Source organism: Pleurodeles waltl, chromosome 6 (assembly GCF_031143425.1).
Source record: "Pleurodeles waltl isolate 20211129_DDA chromosome 6, aPleWal1.hap1.20221129, whole genome shotgun sequence".
Lineage (NCBI taxonomy): Eukaryota > Metazoa > Chordata > Amphibia > Caudata > Salamandridae > Pleurodeles > Pleurodeles waltl.
Genome location: NC_090445.1, coordinates 1,174,373,525 through 1,174,396,653, shown reverse-complemented (window position 1 = coordinate 1,174,396,653; position 23,129 = coordinate 1,174,373,525). Strand labels below are relative to the sequence as shown.

Genomic DNA, 23,129 nt, shown 5'->3' with positions numbered 1-23,129 from the left:
GGCAGCCGAAGCAGGTGCGGGGCATTTGAGAAGAGGCTGAGGAAGTGAAGCTGTGTGTAACACCGCTGTTTTCAAGTCTGTCTTTATGAAGGATCTATGGCCGTATCATTGGTTAGTTTTCAGTTTAGCTCATTTACTGCTTTCATGTGCAAATCACACTCCATTGCTGGTTCACCAAGAATTTCAGAGGTGCTGCAAAAGCAATCGAGAAAGGGGGGAATGTAATTGCCCATTCTTCGATGGGCTCTCAGAGCAGGGAGGGTGGGCAAGGGGTTAAACTGCCGGGGGGATGAGGTGCAGAGTTTTCAGTGAATAGAGGTGGGCTAACAGGAAGGGCTTCCTCGTTCTTGCTCATACAGTGGGATAAGAAAATTTAAGGGTGGGAGTTTGGCCGACAAAATCGTTTGGGTAAATTTTCTAGCACAGTGTGAGTGTAGGTTGGGTAGTTAGGTAGTTTTTAGAGGTGAGTTTAGCAACGGAGACGTAGGGGATGTTAGTGAGGCAATTAGAGAGGCACTGAGCGGATTGTGAGAGCCTCGGCTAGATAGTCTGTTGGTGCCTCTGGCTGGCCAAGTTGCGGTGGAGGCAAAGAGGGCCAGGCTAATGGGACAAGCAGCAAATGGTGTGGTGGTGCTCTATCGACAAGTCTGCCATTGTGCGTGCATAGCCTCGTAGATGGGCAAGTGCACAACTGGTAAGAGAGTGAAGTAGGAAAGCCCATGCAGCCAAGCATGTCATGGCTGCTCGGAGAGGAATTGAGCAAGGCTGCAGGTCAGTGGGGAGCCAAAGGACAGAGGATGGTGGTGGGGCAAGAAAACAGGAGAAGGATGTCAACTAAGAGCACATTTCCCAGGCAGCAGGTTGCACTTCAGGCAGGGTACAGGGCGCATTGCAGCCATGAAGGATTTGACAGGAATGTTGGGAGACCGAGCCGTAGAAGATAAGAAGTGGTAAGGGTTTGGAGAATGGGAATCTAGCAGGTGCTGAAAGTAGGGAAGTGCTAAGGGAAAAGCAAAAATTAAAAGTAAAAGGGGCAGGTCTGAAGAGGAATTGCAGGGTAAACAGGCTTAAGGGAAACTTATGGTTATACTGATAAGGATCAAGGGTGGCAGTATAGAATTGTGGTTAGGAGGCAGAGAAGCGGAAATGGGTAGATAGGAAGTTAGGGCCCTATTTATTAGGAGAATTGCATCGCACTTGCAACATGCAACGTGGTGCATGCACACCGTAACTTAAAAATGCAATTGTTCAAGTCAGGAGTGGCTTTATAAATCTGGAAAAATGCAACGCAGCGCACATCACTGCACTGTGTGACTCTGCCCCAGGAAGGTATTCCATGGGTGTTGCATCGGTGTTCTCCCACAACCTCCATGGATTTTGACCCATTCCTAGATTTACCAGATGTGGACCTAGGGATGTGTCAAATGCTACACCTTTCCAGGTGAGGCATAACGAGGAGAAATATCTTTCTTTATTTCTCCTTGTTACTTCCTCTTTCTATTTGTGCTGCAGACTATGCCTCAGGGTATTGTTTTTGTTCAGGAAGGTGCCCCAACCTGCACAAAAACAATCCTCCTTACAATGCAAGTGTCCTTGCACCGTGGTACAAAAGTGTTTTGGCACTAGTCAGCCAAAACGGCATCAGAGAAGGGACTAAACTAGGAATGCGTCATATTCTTTTAAAAACGGTGCATTCCTGCCCTTTCCCTGTGATGCAGTGCAACGCAGCAAGGTGACTTGTTGTGCTGCATCACTTTCCCTAAAATATGTTCCTTGGTCTTCTTGGGAGATTCAGGAAGGTCTGGGGTGCCCTAAGGAGGCAATTGGTACAGAAACCCACCTGGTTGGATTGGGGACTAGATGCATTTAAGGCAGGAATGCTACCAGTTCTTCCCAATAGCCCCAGTTCTCATTCACAGACTTCAAGCTTTTTATTGCAGGCAGCTTTCTCTTTGCAAATAATTAATGCCTGCTTTGACAGTTGTTAACCTGGGAATGTCTTACAACAGCAGTGGTGATCACAGCATTGCTATACATTGTATTGCGAATTGTAGGGAAGAGGGGGATGCTCCTTTTGCACACTCGTTTATCTTCTGTTCGCAGTAATTCACACATTATAGTTTATGAGCCAGAAAGACTTTTGTGATGAGTACTTTTTACTTTGAGGCCTACCAGACAGCACAGCTGTCTGGTTTGCTAAAGACATCTTGGGGACATTCAGAAATTTGACCTAGGAATGCATTTTGCCTGTTGCTTGCCATTGGCTTTGTTACTCACATGTTCTTTTTTCCATTTGCTGGCTTTATTTGTTTTAGGCTGTCCAGCTTGAGTTCACACCTTCCTGTGCCCAAACGTTATTCACAGAATCCCTCTGAGTGCTCACTTTCTGTAAACAGGCCTGTAAATCTTGTTCTCATCTCCTCACATTTGCTGTGCATTCAGAGACCTAGGTCAAATGTCAGGTGCTGACTACCGAGAATACTTGTTTACTTTTCTTTCTCTGACCTCAAAGTGAGAGGATTTATGTGGCTCTCTTGCTGTATATTGGGGGAAATCGTTTTTTCTAGCACACAACAACATTTAAATGAACTATGTATGTATTTCAGAATATAGCAGAATTAGGAACACCACTGAAGTCCATTTTTAGTTACTGAAGTATTTTGGAAACAAATATTTTCATAGGATCAAAACAAATCATTAGACTAGGTGATGCAATGTCCACACATGTTCATCTATGCACTGTAAATTTTTCAAAGAAAAGCTGTATGTCAATGCAAATATAGTGGTAATTTTAATTGAAAATGTGTTGTCTGTAATGGCAGTGTGCTACCACACCATGAATAGTCCACTCTATGCCACTCCACTCTACTCTGCACCACTCCACACCACTGCACTCTTCTCTGCACCACTCCACTTTACACCACTCCTCACCACTGCACTCTATGCCACTTCAAACTGCACCTCTCAATGTTATCCTGTACCACTCTTCTCTACACCATCACTCTACTCTACACCACTGCACTCTTAGCCCCTGCACTCTATTGCTCTGTAACACTCAACTCTATGCCCCTGCACTCCAGTTTACACCTGTCCACTGTATGCCACTCTAATCTATTCTGCACCACTGTACTCTACACCATTACACTCCATGCCACTCTATGCAACTGCACTCTGCTCTGCACCATTCAACTCTACGCTTCTTCACTCCGAAACAATCTACTCAAGGCACTGCACTCTACACCACTTTATTCCACTCTATGCCACTGCACTCTACGCCACTCTATTCTTAGCCACTGCACTCTATGCCAATGCACTTTACACAACTGCATTCTTCGCCACTGCACTCTACTCTGCATCACTGTACTCTACCCCACTCTACTTCACTGCACTCTGACACTCTGCTCAGCAACACTGCACTCTCCACCACTGAACTCTATGCCAGTCTACCCTGCACTACTCCACTCTATGCCACTTCACTCTACACCTTATGTTGTACTTCACTCTACACCATTGCTCTCTATGCCACTGACTTGTGTGGCACTATACTCTACTCTGCACCACTCTATGCCACTAAACTCTACTATGCATTCCACACCACTGAACTCCATGCCACTGGACTCCATTGTGTGCCACTGCCCTCTGCATCACTCAACTCTATGCCACTCTATTCTACATCACTCTACAGTCACTCTAATCTATGTCAATGCACTCTACACCACTGCATTCTACACCACTCTACTCTACTTTCTGCCACTCTATTCTGCACCACTCCACTCTGCACCACTGCACTCTACTATGCTCCACTCTAATCTACGCCACTGCATTCTACAGCACTACATAATACACCGCTAAATTCAATGCTACTGCACTCAGTGCCACTGCACTCTACACCATTATACTCTGCAACACTCTGTGCCAATGCTCTCTACACCAGTCCACTCAACTTTATGCTACTCCAGTGTATGCCACTCTACATGACTCAACTGCCACTCCAATACATGATACTCTCTGTTACTCCACTCTACAACACTCTACTCCACTCTTTGCCATTCCACTGTACGACACTCCAAGCTAATCTCCTCTATGCCACTGATTTTTAACCATGCAGTTGTACAACATGGATAAAACACATTAGCAAAGCCAATAGCTCTTGCTTAGGCAAGACCTATTGGCTCTGTTAATGTTTGTTTATGTTGTGATTTGCTGTTATTCAGTCCTACAGCCTGTTATCCTTTCCATAACTAAAGTTGCAGATTTTAAGCTTAGATCTGTGCACACTCGCAAGCGGGTGGATGTTCTACAATTCTCCAAACTGCAACTCTGACATCGTGAGCCAAAACAGCCCAACTGGAAACCTATAGTCCATCAATCTCCATTTTCTAATTACATCTATGCCTTAGTGCTCTTTCACAGAAGCAGCTCCTCGCTAAGGCCGAGGAGTGTCGCCCTCCTGGATTTTCCAAAAAGGAAAAATAAAATGATAGTAACGGACACTACGTTACTATAATTGTATTCTTCCTTGTAGTAAGGAGCGGGGCTAGGCTGGAGGGGGGGGAGCTGGAGGAGGGCTATGCACAACAACATGTGCTCAAGTCTGCTTAGCCGCCGTGTTGAGCCTGCCAAACAGACATGCGCACTTTGCATGTTCTCTACCCGACTGTATTGCACAGCCGAGTGGAGAACATTCCCAGGCTCCCATTCCCAGTCTGAGCGGCGAAGTAAGCCACTTAGACCAATCAAAATGCTGCTGTTGCTGGTGACAGCAGCGTCGTGATTGGATGGGACCCTGTGCAGCCGGGAAGAGGGCGGAGGGGAGACAAAAGTGTCTCCCCTCGAAGGTAAGTGATTTTTTTTGTTTTTTTTTTAACCACCTCGTCCCGTCTCGCCCTGCCCCGCCCCACCACCCACGATCAGTGGAAGCTGCCACTGCTCTTTCTCCAAACTCTAATCTTGTCACCTCATTTGAATTCTCTGCAGCAGTCACTTAATCTCCTCTCTACAAGGATTTCAAACAACACTGAAGTCATTTTTGCAACTTGAAAAAAGGTGGTGTGTGTCCCCCCCCGCCTAACTGTAAATTTGTATATTCCATGCCTGTAGGATTCACTAGATAGTAACTTCATATTTTGGAGCCATGGTGAAATGTATGTCTTTGCCACTGTCAGCCTCACAACTGGTGCAATTAACATATTCAACGACCATTATTTTGTCTAAACTATGTAAACCACCCAAACCTCACTGATCAACGAAATGCTATGTAAAAGGTTTCTGACAGAAATGTCACTGCTGTCAAACGAAAATATATAGTTAAATGCTTACATAAATCATAAATAAATAAATTAGAGATCACATTCATATTAATATGTGTTTAATTGTGGGGGCACAGATCAGCTCATTTAAAGCTTTCTCGCTCGACACGAAATGCCCTGCAACTAACATAAAGCATAATGTCCAATGTTCAAAACTGCAACAGCAACAAGAGGGCCAAGGTAGGCCATCTGTCAAACATAACAATATCTTTGGCGAGGCTTTGCTAGCCATCGTACAAGTACTGTATATGTTTACATTTCTTGATGACTTTGTGAATCCTAATATTTTAGAGTTCATCATTACCCTGCGGTTGGTAATATTAATGTTGTTATACTCAAATGTTAGAAACAACTTAGAATGTTAGAAATAAAGAAAAACAGAACCTTTAGCGAGGTCGTCCACTGCTTTCTACTCTGATTGTAAAATCAGACCCTTGAATCCATTAGCCTCCATGCAAAACTACTACCGTTCAGTCAAAAAAACACCTGAAAGCTCACCTGCAGAAGCGGCATCTACCAGACTAAATGCTGCCTTTCAGGTCCATGTCTACTCCCCCTCGGCACAAGCATTACCAGCAGCTCAAAATCAAATCCAAAGTCTAATGTATTTGTCAGTTCGAATTAATTAAATTCATCGAACACACACAACAAGTTTAAAAGACACGACAGAGGTATTAAAAACGTAGAAATAGTAAAACATTTCAATAAAACATTCACATTCAATCTTGAAACGAACGATGCAGGAGTATTAGAAACAAGCTAGCTCCCAGAGCCATGAACAGTCGAGGAAGGGGACCTGTGTGAGCGTTGTGCACAAAGTCCAGTCCATTAGTATCAACTCAGTCCTGACTAATCCAAAGGCTGAAGCCATTACACAGGCTTTCAATGTGTGGACACTGTCACTCTTACAAAAAATGCGGTGAATTCCAATTATCTCAGAGAGCTTAAGTTACTGCTGTGAGTTATTTTATTTCAATGGGTTAATATGAAAGATTCAAAACTACAATTCTCCTAATGCACTCATTTGTTAGACGAATAGCCAGCAAGGTAAGATTACTTCCAGTGAGACATGGATAACTCTGGTTACCAAGAGTATTTTCAATGAGACATGGATAACTCTGTTTACCTTAGTTGTCACCGATTTCTTCAGAAGAGGGGTGCTCAGCCCTTGTTAGATGAACGGGAACTAGGCCTATGTCTATGCCCTCATTTGTTGGACGAATGGCCAGCAAGTTAAGATTATTTCTTGTGAGACATGGATAACTCTGGTTACCTAAGTTGGCACCGATTTCTTCAGAGGAGGGGTGCTGAGCCCTCGTTAGATGAACGGGAAGTAGGCCCATGCCTGTTTTGCACTTACCTAAAGGGGCGGCTTGCTGCAGCCTGGAAGACAAGCAGAGGCAGAAGAGCAGGGAATGCAGTGCCCTCGTGGCCCACGGGCGTGGCATGGCCTGCACCACGGTCATCTTTCTTCAGCACTTCCTCTCTCACACCTTCAGTAGTCAGCTCGCTTTACTTCTCCTTTTCCCTCTGACGTACTACTTTATTTTTCGTCCCGTTTCACTTGTCACCCTTGTTTTCTTCCCCTCTGCTCGTTCTTGATCACTGTCCTGCTCTCTCACTGCCGTGCTCTGCCTACCTCTGACCGACTCTCCCGCTCTTTTTGTTTCTCTCTGTCTCTGAGATTTCATCTTTATCAGTTGTGCTGGAGACTTTATCAAAGGAAAAGGCGGTAGGGCTGCCGGCCGCGGCTGCGGCCTTGACCTCCGGAGAGGAGCCTGCATTGTCAACAAGGTTATTTTTTGCTAATCGATTCTTCAGCTCATCCTCCTATTGTTTCCCTCGTTGAGCTGTCTGTAAAGGACTCCCCTCTTATCCAAAAGGGAACTGCGGGGGTCCACCAGATAGTGTTAACAGAGGATGGACAAATACCATCACACCCTACTATCACCATAGCCCTTCCTCCGCTGTTTGTGACTTCTGTCAGATGACATCCACAGCTAATTTTTCATGTGGAAACATTCAATAAGTGAGAAATGCAAACACTGGCCAATTGAAATAGGAGCGGATCTCACCATCATCAGAGTTTGAAGGGACCACGCAAAAGACAATGATTTTCAAGTACACCTCTATAAATGTGAACATAAGCTTGTAACCTAAGACTGAATTCCTCTCCTTTGTATGTGAAGGGATGTATGGGTGGTATGTGTGGAGTGCTGACCTAGCTAGGACCAAACAGAGCGGTGTACTCAGGATCAAAGAGTAGGGAATGATTGAAGGCCTTGAACAACACAAAAGCACAAATGGGAACATATCGGCAAAGGGGGTGCTGGGAGTTTGACTTCGTTACTAAATGTTTCTTAGGCACACCTTAGAGAGATGAATGTTCAACTCTTTTTGGGCTGTAGGTCTAATGTTTGCGAGTGTGTGGAAGTGTTAGTTGGCAATTTGCGTTGAAAAATGTAAAAAGCAGATCTTCTAGGCATAGTATAGTTTAATTTCTTCACTCATTTGGTAAGCCTTGTGTCGGTGTGGAGGACACTCCTTAGAAAAACTCTCTGGTCTGGCCCATGGTTGCTGCGAGGGTACCCTACTACTCTCCTCCTTCGTCATCCTTATAGTAGAGGAAAGTCTCAGCCAAATCAGAAACAAAAGGTTACATACAACGCAAATCTTTGCACAATGATCACATGGCCCCAAGCGCTACCGGGGAGCGGTGGGAGCATAAAAAGTGACACTATTGCCTCCTACCCTGCGCCACGGTGCACCATGTTTTAAATATGGCATATACATGGTGGAGGTAGGGGGTGCTAAGGGGCTCAGGGTGCAGTGCCACTTTCCGTAAATCTGCCCCTTAATTTCCAATACCAGGAGATTTGACCTCAAATGTCCTGTCCTTGCTTGCGTCAGATGGTTAACTTTGGATCCTAGAAGCATGTTTCAAACTGATTTCACTACCTATAAAGCCATCTATGGATACAGCTTATGGCTATCACAGCTATCTGGCATAAACACCACACTTCACAGATGACATGAGGGAATTGAGAAGCAAATCCATTTAATGCATAGAACCCCCTTAGGGCAGAAAAAGGCACGGAAACTTTCATCGGTAAAACTGCATAGCTGATATAGATCTGCCCCCCTGCAATGTGAGGTAAATTACCTGTGTTTATATTGCCTGCCCACATTTCTGTTGTTGCTTTAGTGTGAATCTTTTGCATATATTTTATGGCTTACTCACTCAAAGCATGGATAAATATGCTCTCTGTTGAAGTTGTCGCTTTTGTTACTAGTTTGAACATCAATGTTTGAGTGAGTATTTGCCCCAATAGCAATTCATTTGTATGTGTGCACTATATTACTTCTCTTTGTCATTTTTAGGTTGAGCATAGCAGTGCGCTAGCGCTGCTTTTCCTGACGTGTTGGTATGTATCTGGGCTTTTAACAACGCCCACATCACGCCTCTCACTACCACTCATTCGTGGGCTTGCCCTTCAAAAATCCTTCGATGAGATTGGGAAATTGTTTACGTTTGTCCCTCCTTAGGGAGGTTCTGTTACCACCTTGGCCATCGCCCCTGTTACATGGCTAATTGCACTTTTGACGATAAGTTTGACTGCGAGCAAACTTCGTTTTCTTTTTGTGTCCGTGGCACTGTGAATCGGCTCGCTTATGTGAAACTGCTTCACTTTTCATTTTCAATGTATGTGGAGAGAAAAGTCCAGTTAGGAGTTCACAACGCTAATGACAAATGTGAGCAATTGTGATACCCATTGCATTGCAAATGCTTGTTTTAGTAGGTAGCCTTGATCTGTGCCACAGAATGCCTTGCGAGGTCTGTACTCGGTATTATACTTAATTTTCTATTCCTGCAGGAGCCTTTGGAAAGGTTCCCAGGCAGTTGGTTAAAGGTGTTTTTTTTTACACAGACTAAGCCAAAGTCTGGGTTTCTGATTCCATGTCAGGACCAGATGCGAGGGTTATGCCACTCTTTCTCGACTTTATTAAACAGCAGCCAAAGAGAAACTACTATTCCCCTGAAACTCTGGGAATTGGAGTACAAAATAAACCAATCATAACAGAGGGAATTAGCCAATCAGGAACAGGCAGTCCCAACATAGTCCTTTCATTATGACCAGGATTCCTCTTTCTTCGCTGCTTGCAGCTAAAATAAGTGGAATCCCTTCTTTTCTGCTCAAATTGTATGTGTTTATTGCATTGGGTTATGTTATAGTTTAATTTTATGACATTCAGTTGGTTATTCTGTTTTTTACGGTCGCGGGAAAGTTTTTCGCTCCTTCGCGACCGTTCGTTCGTTTTTTTGTTTTCTAGTGTGCACTGCTGTGTTCTGACTGCCACCAGATTAGAACGCTCGTTGTTGGAGACGCGCTGAGGAGAACACGCGCCTTCGATTCCTGTCAGTCTTGGAGTCGGAATTGCAGTCCTCTTTCAGCTGCGTCAGTGTCTCCTGCTGTTACTGCCTGGAGAGTGACGCCCTTTTTTATTAAAAGGGTCTGTACTATTCGACGTCCAATACCTCTTGCTTGGGTCTTTATTCAATTTTCTATGCCCTCTAGGTCGTTATTTGGGGCATTTATGCCCTTTTTTGGGGACACACTCACAGGCAAGTTTCCCCTTGAAATATAACTAAGTGCACTGGGGTGTTATGTCCCAGACGGACGCCCTTATAAACTAGTGCGATTTTGCACTCTTATCATTAAGCTGACACCCAGCTCCCATCACAACTATTATAATAATAGATTTAAAATATTGTTATGTATATATGGGTTATCATATAAATATGATTGATTTTACGTATTTATTAACATTTAAATCATGGAATTAACTGATGATGAGGAGTTCTTTGATGCTGTTGATGCCTCTATTTATAGAGTGGTTTCTGAAGCAATTGGTCCTCTTGAGGACAGACTCTCACAACAGAGAGCACATGAGTGTGCTAAGTTTACAGCTTCTAGTCTGACTCCTTCAGCGCCACCTATGTCATTTAATGACTCTCAGTCTTCTACCATGGTCGCAACTCCAGCAAAGCGGAGCCATGAAGCAGGAGTTGATCACAATATATTTGATTGTGTTAAGAATTCCCTTTTATCCCTTGCTGATTCCTCTCTTTCCTTGGACTCGCAATCCCTCTCTCCGTCTCTCCATCATACTGACTCCTCTGGGGCTCAAGATGATGATGCTGGTCCATCTAGACCATGGCTTCCCTCCAACTCTCAGTCTACTCCTCAAGAGTCCACTTCTGACGTCGCTGACATGTTAGACCCTGATGATATCATCCATCCTAGGTCTTCTGAATGGGCCCCGTCTGATAAAGTCGCATGTTACGTGGCGGGACGCATTGGGAAACCTTTAGAAAAAATGGATCCCACGATTGTCTTAGGGCTGAGTGCCCCTGTCCTTCTCTACCTGATAAAGTAGCTCTTACTCCTGAACTGGATTCCAGAATGTACATGTTCTTGCAGAAGTTTGTTAAGGACCCAAAAAAGGGAATAGACAGGTCGTGGCGTGCTTGTCAAGATAAGCTACTAGATATTTTAGGCCCCTTGACTAAAATTCTTGATATGGCTGAAGACGCCAAATCCTCAGGTGTGCTTGTTTCACCTGATATTCTCTGAGGATAGGCTCAACGAGCTATAATTTTTCTTGGCAATGCTAATTGTGCGCTCTCTACAGAGAGGTGCTGCTCTCTCCTCATTAAAGTAAATTCCAAGTTAGGAGACTTAGCTGACTCAGAAGCGGGCCCTGTGGCCCAGGGCGGATTATTTGGTGAACCTTTCATAAAGGAGCTAGGGAAGTCTGTCAACACCTTCACTTCCTTAGACAAAGCTCAATCATCAATGAAGAGAGTTTTTCCCACCAGTTTTTTCCACGGGCACATCCGGCCATGCTCAAACATCTGCCTCTTTCAGGGGCCAAGGCTCCAGACAAATCCACTTCCGGGACCAGTCAAGATTCGCCAACTTCTATCCCACAAGAGGCAGACGCTTCAGGTATCGAAGTGGTAGAGGAGCTGCAACAACCAACTTCGGTGAGTGTTATCCCTTCTTCCCTTCTAAAAGTGGGGCCGCTTGGCAAATTTTATCCAGGCATGGAAGTCATTAACAAAAGATGCATGGGTTTTACAAACAGTCAAAGGTTTCCAGATAGAATTTGTTGGTTCTCCCATTCAAGTATCTCGCCCAAAGCCCCTTGTGTTTTCCGCTCAGGATACCATTCTGGTGGACAGGGAGGGTTCAGCACTGTTAGCAAAAGGAGCTATTTCTCGAACTTTGCTGCATCCTCGAGGTTTCATCAGCAATCTATTCTTAGTGGACAAAGCAGATGGAGGTCGACGTCCAGTCATCAACTTAAGAGAATTCAACAAATGGTTTGTTTATCGCCATTTCAAAATGGAGGGAATACATCTCCTCCGAGACGTCTTGCGTCCTATGGATTGGTTAGCTCGTCTAGATCTAAAGGACACCTATCTGACTATTCCGGTTTTCCCACCGCATCAGCATTTTCTTCAATTCATATGGAAAGACCAGGTTTTCGAGTTCACCACCCTTCCGTTCGGTCTCTCTTCAGCACCATGGTGCTTTACAAAAGTTCTCAAACCTGTGGTGGAACATCTCAGAGCTCGAGGTGTTTGTTTAATCGTTTATCTAGACAATATCTTACTCCTGGCTCAGTGTCCCAGAGAACTCTCTCTCCAGCTTCAGAAAGCTGTCAACCTGCTACAAGATCTAGGTTTTGTCATAAACGAGTCCAAATAGCTTCTACTTCCTTCTCAAAAAGCAGTTTTTCTAGGTTTCACCATGGACTTAATCTCTGCCACCTTAAGTCTTCCATCCAGAAAAATGACAAAGATTCGTCACGAGCGCTGACGTACTCTGACCAAGGGAAGAGTTTCAATCCGGCAGATTGCTCGCTTAGTGGGACTCCTTTCTTCATCTATACAAGCAACTTTTCCTGGTCCTCTCCATTACCGGGCTCTTCAACGGCTAAAAGCATATCACCTTTGCAAAGGCTTAACACACTCCCAGAAAATTCTTCTTTCGGAAGAATCACTGGAAGAAATACGTTGATGGCTTTACATATGGAGGCATGGAACAGGAGAGCAATCTTCAGCTCTGCTCCGGATCTCATAATTGAGTCAGACGCCAGCAGATAATGCTGGGGCGCTAGTTGCAGGGATTTTTCACAAGGGGGAACTTGGTCTCCGTAAGAGCAGAATTTACAAATAAATTGTCTAGAGCTTTTAGCTAATTCGTTTGCAGTCAAGTGCTGGACCAAAGACTCAATCCAATTGTGCATCCTCCTGAAGATGGACAATATCTTGGCAGTCCGTTATATCAATCATCTAGGGGGCACTCGTTCCAAGGCCCTTTCCAATTTAGCAACCAGTTTTTGGCAGTATTGTCTGGATCATCAAATTTCAGTCACTGCTCAATACCTCCCAGGCGCTCAAAATCAGATTGCGGACTTTCAGACCAGACATTTCAGAAATTCCAGCCTTTGGGAACTTCATCTGGAGGTGCTTTCTCATCTCCGGGGTTTTTGGGGCCCGTTTACAATAAATCTTTTTGCATCCAGACTGGATCACCAACTTCCCAGATTTTTCAGCTGGAAACCGGACCCTTTGGCGACCTCCACAGATGGTTTCCTTCAGGACTGGAGTCTCGAGAAGGGCTACGCTTTTCCCCCCTTTGCTATGATAACTCAAACATCCGCTCATGTTCGTCGCCAACAAACAGACATAGTTCTGGTGACACCAATTTGGAAGTCGCAAGTTTGGTTTCCGGTTCTTCTGGAACTTTCTTGGGATTTTCCAATCCGACTCCCCCTATTTCCCTCGCTGCTTCTCAATCCGGACAATTTGCCTCCTCAGATGGTTCTGGAAGGCTCTCTCTCATTGATGGTGTGGTGAATTTCCGGGGACAATGGGCAGTTTCACAAGAGGCTGAGGACCTATTATCAAAGGTCTGGGCTCCCAGCACGTCTAAGCGTTACAGATCAGCTTGGGGTCTATGGGCCCATTGGTGTGTGCGAAGGAGTTATGATCCCGTGGAAGCGGACATAGGGGGTCATTCTGACCGCGGCGGACGGCGGTCGCCGCCCGCCAAGCGGTTCCCGCCGAAAGACCGCTCCGCGGTCAAAAGACCGCAGCGGTCATTCTGGCTTTCCCACTGGGCCGGCGGGCGACCGCCGAAAGTCCGCCCGCCAGCCCAGCGGGAAACACCCTTCCCACGAGGACGCCGGCTCAGAATGGAGCCGGCGGAGTGGGAAGGTGCGACGGGTGCAGTTGCACCCGTCGCGAATTTCAGTGCCTGCAAAGCAGACACTGAAATTCTTCGTGGGGCCCTCTTACGGGGGCCCCTGCAGTGCCCATGCCATTGGCATGGGCACTGCAGGGGCCCCCAGGGGCCCCGCGGCACCCCCTACCGCCATCCTGTTCCTGGCGGGAGAACCACCAGGAACCGGATGGCGGTAGGGGGTGTCAGAATCCCCATGGCGGCGGAGCACGCTCCGCCGCCATGGAGGATTCTCAAGGGCAGCGGGAAGTCGGCGGTACACCGCCGACTTTCCGTTTCTGGCCGCGGCTGAACCGCCGCGGTCAGAATGCCCAGCGGTGCACTGCCAGCCTGTTGGCGGTGCTACCGCCGACCTCCGCCATGGCGGTAATTACCGCCAGGGTCAGAATGACCCCCATAGTCTATATTCTCAATTTTTTGGCCTACCTCGCTTCTAGGGGAATGGCATATCGTTCTATTAATACTTTCAGGTCAGCTATTTCAGCTGGACACTGTTTGGTTGATGGTTTTCCTCTTGGGGAACATAAATTAGTGCGTCGCCTCCTTCGACGTATTAGACTCTCCTTACCTCCTGAGCCCTGCTATTCGTCTTTGAGGGATGTCAATCTAATATTGAATCTGTTCTTGTCTTGACAACACAATCAGTATCTCTCTAGGAAGGAACTTTCAGCCAAGCTGGCTATGCTTCTTTGTTTCATTTCCTGTAGTCCTGTTGTCCGTGCCTTGGATATAACTGACAGAATGCTTTCTCCTTCTGGGGTATCCTTTACAGTGAGTAGACAAACTAAAACCAATACCAGAATAATATCTTATCCTGCTTTCCCGGACGTTCCTAAGTTGTGTGTTGTTCGCTGTCTCAAAACTTATGAGGACATGACTGTGGATATTCGCCCCTCTGGAGAGCGCCAACTACTTATCGCATTCAGAAAACCTCATAAAGGAGTTTCCTCACCTACCTTAGCTCGGTGGGTTTGTTGGGTTATGAAAGAGACTGGTATTAACCTCTCCCTTTTTGTTGCCCATTCCACTCGTGGGGATATGGCTTCTAAAGCATTTTCTCTAGGTGCTCGCCTAGAGGATATATTAAATGCAGCAGAATGGTCTCCGGACTCAACATTCAAAAAATTCTATTTCAAACCAGTTTTTGATATGGCTCAATTAGTAGGTGATAAGCTTTGAACTAGCATAATCCTCACTGCCGGTCCTGACATAGAATTAAAAATTTCCTAGCTATCGTAACGGAATGTCTCAATTCTATTAAGGACTCGGAGGTGAGGATTATCTCCCCGGTTTTTATAAAGGGAAATTATTTCCAAGGAAACCTCTTCAGTAAGCCCTCCCTTTGAGTAGTAAGTAACTTCTATTTATACAGTTGTAATTATTGTATTTACACTTCTAAATGCATTGAATTGTTTAGATTTCTTATAAATTTGTTCTGCTCAAGTCTTTTCTCCATGGCTCAGAATATTTTGTCTTAAAATTATCCCCCTTTTTTCGTAGGGAATGAGACAGCAAAACAGGATCCTTAACCATGGATGACAACCTACTCGCGCGACGAAAGAGGAATCCTGGTCATAATGAAAGGACCATATAGGGACTGCCTGTTCCTGATTGGCTAATTAACTCTGATTGGTTTATTTTGTACTCCAATTCCTAGAGTTTCATGGGTATAGTAGTTTTCTTGTCTCTTGTCTTTTTGGCTGCTGTTTAATAAAGTGGAGAAAGAATGGCATAATCCTCGCCTCCTTAATAGAATTGAAACTTTGCGTTACAATAGATAGGAAATGTTTAATTCTGCACTCTACAATCTGTCAATATGTCTTGGGGAGTGCAAAGTAGGTGTTCTTGAAGTAATCAAGGGGTGCCATTACAAAGGGTCTCTTTAATTCCACAACATGCTCAGGGGCGTAGCTCGGGGGGTGTTGTGGGATGTTACACTCCCTAAAAAATGTATTCTGTTGTAAATAGTTGGGAACAAGTGCTTTCAGTTGGATAATGTGAAGTGTCTGACAGATTTCACCTGCGATTTTTACATGCCCACATTTACAAAAACGCACACTCATTTCTCTGTGTCTTGAAGACCTTAAAAATGTGGACTAGCTTAAAAAAATATTGCGTTTCAAGCATCCCTAACAATTGCATTCCTCTCTTTCCAGTGCCTCTTAACCCCTTCTGTGCCGAGGATGTAATGGTTACGTCCTGCGGCACAGTGCTCGTGTGCCCAGGACGTAACCATTACGTCCTGGATACAGAGCCCAGCGCTCCCTCTGTGTTCTTCCCTCCCACCTCCCAAAGGCAGGGATGGAAGGGGAAGCCCTTCCCCTTCCACCCTCGACAGCCCACCCGATCCCCCACCCCTCCTGTGACGTCAGCGCACGATCGCACGCTGACCATCACAGCATTTCTCTTCCGATCACGTGGAGGAGGCCTGAGAGGCTTCAAAGGGATGGAAAGGAATTTCCTTCCCTTTGAAGTCTCTCTGAGCATTTTAGCAGCAATCCGGCTGCTAAAATGCCCACTAGTCACCAGGCATTTATTTTTAGTTGTAATTGGCATAAGGGGAGCGACCCCTTGGGCAAGGATCGCTCCCCAGGGGGGATTGTTTTTGTAAAGCCTTTTCTGCCCCCCCCCCGGGGGCAGAAACCTAGGCACCAGGGATCTTTTTTTTTTTTAAGAGGTGTGGAGCGACCCCTTAGGCAAGGGTCGCTCCCCTAGGGGGCAAATTATATTTAGGTCATTTCTGCCCCCCTTGGGGGCAGATTGGCCTATTGTTATGAGGCCAATCTGCACCCAAAGGGGACAGAAACCAATAGACACCAGGGAGTTTTTTTTGTGTGAATTTCATGCAAGGGGAGTGACCCCTTAGGCAAGGGTTGCTCCCCTGGGGGGCAAATTTATTTTAGGCCATTTCTGCCCCCCTGAGGGGGCAGATCAGCCTATTTTAATTAGGCCGATTTGCCCCCAAGGGGGGCAGACACCACTGGGCACCGGGGATTATTTTTTTGTTGTTGTTTTACAGATGGGGAGCGACCCCTTAGGCAAGGGTCGCTCCCCTGCTGTAGGGGCAAATTGTATTTAGGCCATTTCTGCCCCCTTTGGGGGCAGATCGGCCGATTTTAGGTTAATCTGCCCCCAAGGGGGGCAGAAACCACTAGGCACCGGGGATCTTTTTTTTTTTTTACGCCAATGTCACGCAAGGGGAGTGACCCCGTAGGCAAGGGTCGCTCCCTGGGGGGGGCAAATGTATTATAGGCCATTTCTGCCCAAGGGTCGCTCCCCTTGGGGGCAAATTGTAGTTAGACCATTAACGGCCCATTTTTGTTAGGTCAGTCTGCCCCCACTAGGCACCGGGGATCTTTTTTTTTGCGCCGATGTCACGCAAGGGCAGCGACCCCTTAGGCAAGGGTCGCTCCCGGGGGGGGGCGAGGGGGGTGGGAGCAGGGTGGCAAATATATTTTAGCCCATTTCTGCCCCCCCCCCAAGGCAGATCGGGGGGGCAGAATCCTCTAGGCGCCAGGGATAAAACATTTTGGGATATTTTTTTGTTTTGTTTTGTTTTTTAGAGGTGGGGATCAACCCCTTAGGCAAGGGTCGCTACCCGGGTGGGCAGGTGGGGGCAAATTTATTTTACGCCTTTTCTGCCCCCTGGGGGCAGAAGCCTCTAGGCGCCAGGGATGAAAATTGTTTGGTTTTTTGTTTTTGTTTTGTTTTTTTTAGAGGTGGGGAGCGACCTCTTAGGCAGGGGTCGCTCCCCGGGGGAGTTGGGGGGGGGGAGGAATCTATTTTAGGCCTTTTCTGCCCCCCATGGAAGGCAGAAAGTCTACTAGATGCCAGGGAATTTAAAAAAAACAAAAAATATTGGGGTGGTGGCTACCAACCAGTATGGGCCTAGTTACGCCCCCACCTCAACTGAAGGGGGTAATAGTCTTTCAGCTCTCCCCCGCACTCTAAAACATCTTATCCCACAGCAAGCAAGAAGAAATTAGATTACTTTGGGTTTTAATTTTACTTTTGGGCCATGAGAGCTTGGCTTACTCTCAAAATCATCCCACTTGGAATGGTGAGGGCTGCACTTTATGGACTTTGGGACGCTGCCATGTAGAAAAATCCACAAGACCTAGACACATCTGAAAACTAAACATCTGGGTGATTCCAGGTTGGTGTGTTTCACATGCACCCCGAACCATTTGTGTACCCACAAGCCCCTGCAAACCTCCAACTTTGCTGGAAATCACACATTTTCCCCACGTTTTTGTGATGGAACCTTCCGGAATCTGCAGGAATCCACAAAATTCCTACCACCCAGCATTGTCTCATCTATACCGATAAAAATTTTGCAGCCTAAAAAGGTTTTTTTACAAACTGCCCTTTTGGACCCCTTTTGGTTCCCTCTCAATATTGACATGTTTTTGGCTGTTCCCTTTCACAAGCACTTGGCCCACCTACACAAATGAGGTGTCATATTTACTGGGAGACTTGGGGGAACGCTGGGTGCAAGGAAATTTGTGGCTCCTCTCAGATTCCAGAACTTTCTGTCACCGAAATGAGAGGACAAAGGCCCATATTTATACTTTTTTTCGCACAACTGCGCCAACGCAGTTGTGCGTAAATTTTTTTACCGCCATTCCAAAGCGCCATGCGGGCGCCTTATTTATTGAATGACGTTAGCCGGCGCTGCGGACTGGTGTGCGTAAAAAAAAATGACTCACACCAGGCAGCGCCGGCGTAGGGGAAAATGGAGGTTGGGCGTCAAAAAATGGGGCAAGTCAGGTCTGAGGCAAAATTCAGGCCTCAACCCGATTTGCACCATTTTTTTTTACGCCCAACCTCCATTGACATGACTCCTGTCTTAGCAAAGACAGGAGTCATGCCCCCTTGCCCAATGGCCATGCCCAGGGGACTTATGTCCCCTGGGCATGGTCATTGGGCATAGTGGCATGTAGGGGGGCCCAAATCAGGCCCCCCTATGCCACAAAAAAAAACGAAAAGAAATACTTACCCCAACTTACCTCAACTTCCCTGGGATGGGTCCCTCCATCCTTGGGTGTCCTCCTTGGGTGGGCAAGGGTGGCAGGGGGTGTACCTGGGGGCATGGGAGGGCCCCTCTGGCCTCCTTCTGAGCCCACAGGTACCTTAACGCCTGCCCTGACCCAGGCGTTAAAAAACGGCGCCTATCAGGCTGGGCGCCGTTTTTTAAGGCCTGCCCCCTCCTGTGCGTCAAAATGACGTCAGAGTATAAATATGGGGCACAGGCCTTAAAGTCATTTTTTGGAAGGGAACGCCTACCTTGCATATAATTAACGCAAGGCTGGTTCCCCCTTCCAAAAAATGACGCACATGGTGGAACTTTGACGCCCGTGGGGTCGGACGTCAAAGTATAAATATGGGGCAGGGTTTGCGCCGATTGTGCATCAAAAATTTTGACGCACATTCGGCGCAAACAGAGTATAAATATGCCCCAAAGTGTTTTTTGGGCCAAATTTTGAGGTTTGCAAAGGATTCTGGGTAACAGAACCTGGTCAGAGCCCCACAAGTCACCCCATCTTGGATTCCCCTAGGTGTCTAGTTTTCATAACTGCACAGGTTTGCTAGGTTTCCCTAGGTGCCGGCTGAGCTAGAGGCCAAAATCCACAGCTCAGCACTTTGCAAAAAACATCTCTGTTTTCTTTGTGAAAATGTGATGTGTCCACATTGTGTTTGGGGCATTTCCTGTCGTGGGTGCTAAACCTATCCACACAAGTGAGGTACCATTTTTATCGGGAGACGTGGGGGAACACTGAATAGCAAAACAAGTGTTATTGCCCCTTGTCTTTCTCTACATTTTTTCCTTCCAAATGTAAGACAGGGTGTAAAAAAGATGTCTATTTGAGAAATGCCCTGTAATTCACATGCTAGTATGGGCACCCCGGAATTCAGAGATGTGCAAATAACCACTGCTTCTCAACACCTTATCTTGTGGCCATTGTGGAAATACAAAGGTTTTCTTGCTACCTATTTTTCACTTTTTATATTTCAGCAAATGAATTGCTGTATACCCGGTATAGAATAAAAACCCATTGCAAGATGCAGCTCATTTATTGGCTCTGGGTGCCTAGGGTTCTGGATGAACCTACAAGCCCTATATATCCCTGCAACCAGAAGAGTCCAGCTGACGTAACAGTATATTGCTTTCAAAAATCTGACATCGCAGGAAAAAGTTACAGAGTAAAACGTGGAGCAAAATTGTTGTTTTTTTCACCTCAATTTCAATATTTTTTTATTTCAGCTGTTATTTTATGTAGGAAACACTTGTAGGATATACACAAATGACCCCTTGCTGAATTCAGATTTTTGTCTACTTTTCAGAAATGTTTAGCTCTCTGGGATCCAGCATTGGTTTCTCACCCATTTCGGTCACTAACTGGAAGGAGGCTGAAAGCACAAAAAAATAGTAAAAATGAGGTATGTCCCAGTAAAATGTCAAAGTTGTATTGAAAAATTGGGTTTTCTAATTCAAGTCGGCCTGTTCCTGAAAGCTGGGAAGATGGTGATCTTGCCGCCGCAAACCCTTTTTTCCCACAAAGTCTGGGTACCTCTAGAATCCCTAGGATGTTGGAAAAAAAGGACGCAAATTTGGCGTGGGTAGCTTATGTGAACAAAAAGTTATGAGGGCCTAAGCGCGAACTGCTCCAAATAGCCAAAAAAAAGTCTTGGCATGGGAGGGGAAAAGGCCTGGCAGCGAAGGGGTTAAGCCTCCTCTGCTTCTTATATAATATGTTTTAACACAAAGTCCCAGCATGATTGTTGGGAAATCTGAAGCTCACTCCCCCCCAGAATCATACTGACAAAGCTATGTCCCTGAATATGCTTTGTGAGGCATTCGTTGTCTAGGTATGTGAGAATCGCTGATAGAGATGGAAGGGATTTCTTCATATTAGATGCAGTACAAAGCTGCAGCAACAGAGTAGATCAGTGGTCTTCCAACTTTTTAATGCCAAGCCCGCTACCTGTGAAAAGAAATCATCGGGGACCCCCTGCAATTTTTTTACAATTATTCTATTAAATTGACAATGATTAAATATGTCTAGACTTATTTAAACATTGCAGTCCTGATACTATTTTAAAAGTGCAATCAAATACATGATCCAAAATGTACTATTCTGGTAAGGCAGGCCTTACTAACGTGTAGAAGTAATCACAGTGTGATTACTGGAGGTGGAGGTGGGTTTTGAAGAGTATGTGTCCTTTCCTTTTTGACACATACTCCCAGCTTGGATATAAATGATAAAACATGTAAGTGATGGCCCATTACAGAGCGGTTTATTGCTGCCCATGTTTGTCAGTTTAAAAAAGCTCTGGAATCAGCATAATACTTCTTTTGGCTTGAGTCTGGCACCCCCAGGGATCATTTGAGGCCCCACCTCCAAGAGGGGCCCACCCCCAGTTTGAAGACCCCTGGAGCAGATATGTGTTGAGCCAACGACATGGGCTCTTCTGTTTCCATGGGACTAAAGGATGTAAGTGTAGACTAAGTGATTATAATGGGGAGGGGAAGAGAAGTGAAAGCAGCCATGACTCTGTTTTTGCCTCTGAACATGTGTGGTCATATGTGATTTTCAGTTTAGAGGCTATGCGCTTGGGTCATGATGATGGGTTATTTTTAATGGCTTTCTGATTGGATGATTCTTGGAAAATGATAAAAAATCCTTTGTGTCTGGTGCCTCACTGACACATTATGCAGAAACGATTTTGTTTGGCAAATTCAGGACCCCGGGAACCCCTTTATGTATAATTTGCATCTATCTTCTCAGTTTCAGACTGAGATCTGTGACATTATTTTTGCAGCTTGTAGTAATGCCATATTTTTATGGCCTCAGCATCAGATTTTCATGTTTTGATCAGGGAGGAACCATTGTATCTAGTGAAGTTGCTCTACTGGGAGAAAGAATTTCCAGCAACGCCTCTGGTTTCTTTCCGTAGGGAGCTTCACCAAATTGTTCCACATTTATTTTATTTCAGTTTCTGGCATGAGTTTTAATTTCTACTGGTTGCAGGAATGTGACCAATACTGCATGATAACAAGATGGATAAAGGTTAAAGAATGATCAAACCAGATTTATGACTTCATTGAGAAGACTGCAGAAGTAATGTTGTGAGAAGACACCAGTTAGAGTGCACAGTTGGCTGAAGGTTTTAGGCTGTTGATTAGTTGGTGAGAATCTAGCTCGTGTTTTTCAAATAATTAATTACCTGGTTTAAGAATGGTACTGTTCTCCCAAAGATTGAGGTCTCTATTTAACAGGATTTCTGGAATTATTTTTGAAGGTGTAGGCTAGGTCAAATTTTTCCTCAAGGAATGTGTGTGAAATTGCATTGAAAGAGTAAACCGTTAGATGAGAAAAGCAAAAGTTAAACAACACAAGGGTTCCTCATTGCCCAAAACACCTGTCCACCCAACTGTCCTGTGCGACTTGACTGCCTCAACTCTACCCATCCAATGAAGTAGTGAGCGCAAGCCATCCTCCAACATTAATGACTCGCCTGGCCAGTCATGGTAGTGGGTCCAAATCCACACTGAGATACCAGATGTGAAAAGGAGGGCATCCTTACCAAAGATATTGTTCCTTCCTCCTGACACTTGAATGTGCAATATGAGACCCTGTTCCTGCTAGGGCATGGGAAAGCTGGAGGGCAACCTAAGCCGGCGGGTGCACAGAACCAGCAAAGCAGTGAAGACGGGACACAATGGATTGACTTCCATCATTGCTTGGGCAGGTGCCAGCATTGTCACTTGCACATGGTCCTTCAGATTACCACTGGTCAAGTAATGTAAAACATCCAACAAGGCGGCGCTTGCACTATGCAGTAGTGGCACCTCATGGGACTGCATTCAAGGATGCTGCTTATATGCAAATGCTGATCTCAGCGGGAGGTTTATAGGGCCATGGGCATGGCAGGCAGCTTTAAAGTCTTTGTTAGATGCCTTTCTCCACTAACATCAAGAAATGCTCCACTGCCGACAATAGAATGTGTAAAAGCCCCTTGTATGGTCTCTTTAGCACCTTACTCCACAATGTGTTATTCACAATGAATCACGCCTCTTCACCAAAGTAAGGACATTTATTGCTTCTTGTGGTTCATGTGGAAAATATATAAAGCAGGCAACCATCGACCTAATAGTGGTATGCATATGAACAGAAGCACTCAGTGCCCTAAGAGCCTTCAGCAGCCTGCCAGCTTTATGTAGTCCCGGCCACAGCTGTCTGATACGTCAAACAGACAGACACTCATAATCTCCATCTCTAATGCTAAAAACAGAGTGGTTAGAGGTTACTGGGTGGTTCCCACACGCCTGTTGTCTTTCATAAAAGTGTTCACAGAAAGCTCCTCTAAGTGACTCCCACTGTACATTAAATCTTTGCATCTGTTTCATTTTTCTTTTTTTGCTTTAATTATGGCAGAAAAATAACTCAGTAGTTGAAGACACCTCCTGCAGACATCTGTGCTATCTTGGGTCAGAGTCTGA

The 23,129-nt window shown here is 45.6% G+C and overlaps 1 protein-coding gene across 1 annotated transcript in view; it reads right to left on the bottom strand.

Annotated features, from left to right (window-relative positions):
* Positions 1-6,961, bottom strand: part of OIT3 (oncoprotein induced transcript 3) — a 501,420-nt gene extending 494,459 nt beyond the window's left edge. Inside the window, exon 1 of the mRNA XM_069242490.1 lies at positions 6,670-6,961. Within this exon, the coding sequence (XP_069098591.1) occupies positions 6,670-6,775 (106 nt within the window). The 5' untranslated portion in view covers positions 6,776-6,961. The remainder of the gene's footprint in view (positions 1-6,669) is intronic.
* Between the last annotated feature and the right edge of the window lie 16,168 nt (positions 6,962-23,129).